Raw genomic sequence first — 4721 nt, 5'->3', positions numbered from 1 at the left:
CTTTACGGATCACTTGATCCGTAAAGCTCCCAGCGATTTCCGACAGCGCTTTCCGCCATCGCCGGCAACACTGGAGCAAAAAAAGGTAAGGTTCACGGTGCTGACCTCGACGGTGGACGCGCAAACCTCCTCAACGACCGTTGCTCTTCACGGAAGCTTCCTCGCAGCACCACCGCAAGCTACCTCGGCAACCTCCTCAACGAAGAAGAAGAAGAGGCACAAAGAAGACACGCAAGCAATGAAGAAGAAGGCGCAGGAAGAACCAGGAAGAAGAAGCAGGAAGAAGAAGAAGCAGGAAGAAGAAGAAGAGAGCTGATCCGAAAGAAGAAGAAGCAGAAGCGCCAACGCGGGGAGGGAGAGAGAGAGGTTTCGTTTTTTTTTTAAATTAATGAAGGACATTATGACCTTTTCACAGTAATTACTGGGTGCACCAGCAAAACTGCTAGGTGCACCTAGCAGCACTCAAATCCTCACCTGAGTTGGACATTGACACCCCCAACTTCTAAAAATTCTAAGGCCCATAAGAGTTGAATATACCCAATCCAATTATCATGTATTTGGATTCACGAAATGTATTTTTTTCATCTCTTTGCAATGCAGTTAAATCCTTACTCTTTTTCCTTCTCTTCAACCTATGCTTACTTCGACGTGGCCATTTGTCATGATGCAAAAGCCCTTTTGGACGTGAATCATGAATATTGTATACATCTTAGCTTTTAGTGATTTTTTTATTTAATTAAAAGAATGGGTGTACCAACCTGGTTTTAGTGGAAGTCACAACATAATGAATAAAGTTTCAAATCATATTGGAAAGATATGCTTATAATTAGTGTCTAACATTTTATTTTTTTCAAACAAGATCGTCTATCTGAATAATAAAAACGGAACTCTAAAATCACTTGGTAATAAAAGTTCAGACTTATATATCATTTCATGAATTAATTAATTATCTGAAATCTGAAATTAATTATTATTGAAACACATTTAATATAACATCTATAACAAGAATAATTAGGTGGATATTGGAATGATGGAAACCTCTATTAGTTAAAGTCTCAAACCAGAATACTTCCAATAATGCGTCAAACTTGAATTTTTATATCAATATCATCATGCAAGAAATGGCACAATCACTGACTCACAGACACATTCAGATATTCTTATTTCAATGTTTTTCTTTTTCCAAAGTTGTTTCTTTCTCTTTTCCTTTCTTCTAGATTCCAGACCTGTTTAAAAAGTCTAAACTGGTAACATATATGGAATTCTTCAATTATCTTTCAAACGGTTCTCTGCATTTCCTAAAAACATGTCAACTAGTTTTTTTGAACTACGTATGATTCACGCAAGGGCATATAAGGTGAGACAAATGGCCAATATTAAAGTGCGGAAACAAATTATCTACATAAAAATAGTATATTTTCAAGACTAACCGAAAACTCAATTAAAATGAGAAGAATACAAAAATTCCAGGAACCCATTCCGAAATGGTAAAGCTAGGTCTGTTTTTTTATTTTTTATTTTTTTGTGATAATATTTAATTGGTTTTTCAACTATTCTTAGTTGATCAGCCGATTCATTTCCAAAAGGTGAGTCTCACCATTTAGCAAAAAAAAAAAAAAAAAACAATAAAAATAGCGCCATATCTTTATCAAATGCTTTATTATCGGTTAAAAAACGATGAAGTACAGTTAAAAATACTTTTAACTCTAGATAAGTATTTTTCTTTTAACTCAGATAAATATGTATTCTTACACGTTGTGGAATCATTGCCAATAGTAATTTGTTTTAACACTAAGGATCACCCTAAGTCAAAAATCTGAGTAAGACCCGACTTAAAGCCTGTTACCCTAAGGCGACAAAGCCGACATTACAACTGGACCCAAGGGAGTAGCTAGGGAGTAGGGACTCCAGCACAAGCAGACGCTAGTAGTAGTCTGTGTTGGTTTTGTGGTGGAAATTATAAAAAACAGAGGAGAGAAGAGAGACAATATGTATGCAGAATAAATAAAATTATTCTATTCTAATTCAAATTTTTCTCGACAGCGATACAATAAATAACAAAAGATAAATTAATTAGATAACAAGATATTAACAAAACAGAATATTAAAACTAACTTACTCCTTAAATATAGGAATCACTTATTGACTAGGTTAATACATTAAAACTGACTTACTCCTAAAATATAGGAAACCAACTTATTTACTAAATCTTATTTTAAAAACTGAAAAATAAAATATTATGCAGTTACAAAAGTATATCTTCAACACTCCTCCTTGCTTTTAGAACTGCAAACTCCAATTCTTTGCCTTAAGAGTTCAAGTTTGTTGATAGGTAGTGACTTTATAAACATGTCAGCCAGTTGATCTTTAAACTTGCAGTAAATTAAGTTCACTTCTTCACTTTGCTGCATCTTTATCAAATAATAGAACTTGATGTTGAAATATTTAGTCTTCCCATGACACACGAGATTGTTTGTAATAGCAATGACTACTTGATTGTTAACAAAAATTCCAGTTTTGTTCTTTTGAGAAAATAGAATGTTTGGCCTTGTTGTAGTGAGATACATTAGACATCCAATCAAGCTCCCATAATATCCTTCATCAATGTTATCAACACTTTGTTCCTTGTTGAACTTCTCCTTTTGATTCATTGGTGTGTTAACAGATTTGCATTCCTCCATTTGAAACTTCTTCAAATTTTCTTTTGCATATTTCCTTTTTTTCATGTTTAGCATTCTTTCAAGATGACAATGACCAAGTCTCTTGTGCCAGAGTTCCATGGGTGTGACTTGAGTGAAATAGGTTGTATGCTCCTCCTCTGCTGGATCAAATGAAAAGCTTTTACCTTTCATTTTAACCCTTAGAACTTCCTGGCCAGCAATGTCATAGATAAAGCAATGTTGATATTCAAAGGACACTTTAAATCCCTTTTTAATCAATTGACCTACACTTAGCAAGTTTTGGTCAATGTTAGGTACATAAAGAACATCTGATATTAATTTGGTACCTGAACACGTTGAAATTGCAACAGTTCCTTTTCCTTTTATTGGAATATAGCCACCATTCCCAATTCTGACCTTTGAGACATTAGTTGGCTTCAAATCCTTGAATAGAGTCTTATCATATGTCATGTGGTTCGTACAACCACTATCAATCAACCAACATTTAGAACTACTCCTCATCGAATAACATGTTGCAGCAAAAATATAATTTTCTTCCTCCTGCTCAACAACTTGGGCATATTATAGCTTCGTGTCCAAGCTGATTGCACTTGTTGCACTTTGCGTCTGGCTGTTTCCAACATTTGTATGGTGGGTGACCCAATTTTCCGCAATGCTGATAAGGTGGATAATTTTTCTTTTTATCCTTGCCTTTGTTTTGGTTGCTTGCATTATTTTCGCTGCTTGCTGGCTGATTTTTCTTGAAAAAAATCTTTTTACTTTCATCAACTTCATGATGTTTGGCGGGCAAAGCACCTTCGATAACACGATCTTGCCTCATCAACCTTCGCTGCTCTTGAGCTTGCAGGGCATGTAGCACTTCTGCCAATGTGATTTTCGACAGATCCTTTGTGTTCTCCAATGAAGCTATAGATGCTTCATACCTCTCCGGCACCGTTACCAAAATTTTCTCTATAATTCTCGAATCAGCAAAATCACTTCCCAACAACTTTATCTTGTTGGCAATACTCAACAATTTGTTTGAGTATTCTTTGATTGTCTCTGACTCTTGCATACTTTGAAGCTCAAATTCCCTCCTTAAATTCAGCACTTGCATGCTTCGTATTCTATCATCTCCAGCGTATTCCTCTTTCAGATAATCCCAAATTGCTTTGGGTGATTTAAGAGTCATAATTCTGATGAATATCATTTGTGAAACACCAGTAAACAAACATGACCTCGCCTTTGCCTTCTTCATCTTTCTTTCCTTGTGATTTTTAATTTGGGCCATGGTGAGATTTTCAGGCAGCGAATATATTTCATAATCCTCTTTCACAACATCCCACAAATCCAAAGACTCCATGTAGGATTGCATTTTCGCTTCCCAAAGGTCATAATTCTCTCCATCAAAGATTGGAAGAGTTATGTGGAAAAAACTTGCTTCACCTTCCATGGTAGAGGTCCCGTAAGAATAAGGCTCTAATATCAATTGTTGGTTTTTTGGAGGAAATTATAAAAAACAGAGGAGAGAAGAGAGACAATACGTATGCGGAGGAAATAGAATTATTCTATTCTAATTCAAATTGTTCTCAACAGCGATAAAATAAATAACAAACGATAAACTAATTAGATAACAAGATATTAACAAAACAAAACAGAATATTAAAACTAACTTGCTCCTTAAAGATAGGAACCACTTATTGACTAGGTTAATCCATTAAAACTGACTTATTCCTAAAATATAGGAAACCAACTTATTTACTAAATCCTATTTTAAAAACTGAAAAATAAAATATTATGCAGTTACAAAAGTATATCTTCAACAATCCGACACATAGTAAGAAAGGACAAATTAGTCGCTCTATAAATACATGAGTTGTAATTGAATACAAGTAACGACAAATTGACCAGTTTAGGCTTCTTTTAGAAATTTATTTCCAAAAGGGGATTGTTTCGAAATATTTTCTAGAGGGGGGCTGTTTTTGGAGGAAACTCGTCAATGAGGATGCGAGTTGGACACGTGGCAGCACCTGATGGACTCGACAATGAAGATGGCAAGAC

The 4721-nt window shown here is 35.0% G+C and overlaps 2 protein-coding genes across 2 annotated transcripts in view; both read right to left on the bottom strand.

Annotated features, from left to right (window-relative positions):
* The window catches only part of LOC121174217 (protein MAIN-LIKE 1-like), an 18857-nt gene extending 15726 nt beyond the window's left edge, over positions 1-3131 (bottom strand). The window contains exon 1 of the mRNA XM_041012987.1: positions 2979-3131. Within this exon, the coding sequence (XP_040868921.1) occupies positions 2979-3131 (153 nt within the window). The remainder of the gene's footprint in view (positions 1-2978) is intronic.
* Positions 3132-3225: 94 nt separating this feature from the next.
* LOC100815665 (uncharacterized) lies at positions 3226-4113 on the bottom strand. Its single transcript, XM_006575913.1, has one exon. It carries the CDS (start codon positions 4111-4113, stop codon positions 3226-3228), a length of 888 nt encoding a protein of 295 aa, XP_006575976.1.
* Between the last annotated feature and the right edge of the window lie 608 nt (positions 4114-4721).

The sequence above is a fragment of the Glycine max genome, chromosome 2, assembly GCF_000004515.6.
Source record: "Glycine max cultivar Williams 82 chromosome 2, Glycine_max_v4.0, whole genome shotgun sequence".
NCBI lineage: Eukaryota > Viridiplantae > Streptophyta > Magnoliopsida > Fabales > Fabaceae > Glycine > Glycine max.
Note: the sequence above shows the minus strand (reverse complement) of the source record. Positions and strands in the feature narration are given on the sequence as shown.

What these genes read in the sequence shown, in the direction of transcription:
- LOC100815665 (XM_006575913.1), bottom strand. Translation starts at nt 4,113, where the DNA reads ATGGAAGGTGAAGCAAGTTTTTTCCACATAACTCTTCCAATCTTTGAT.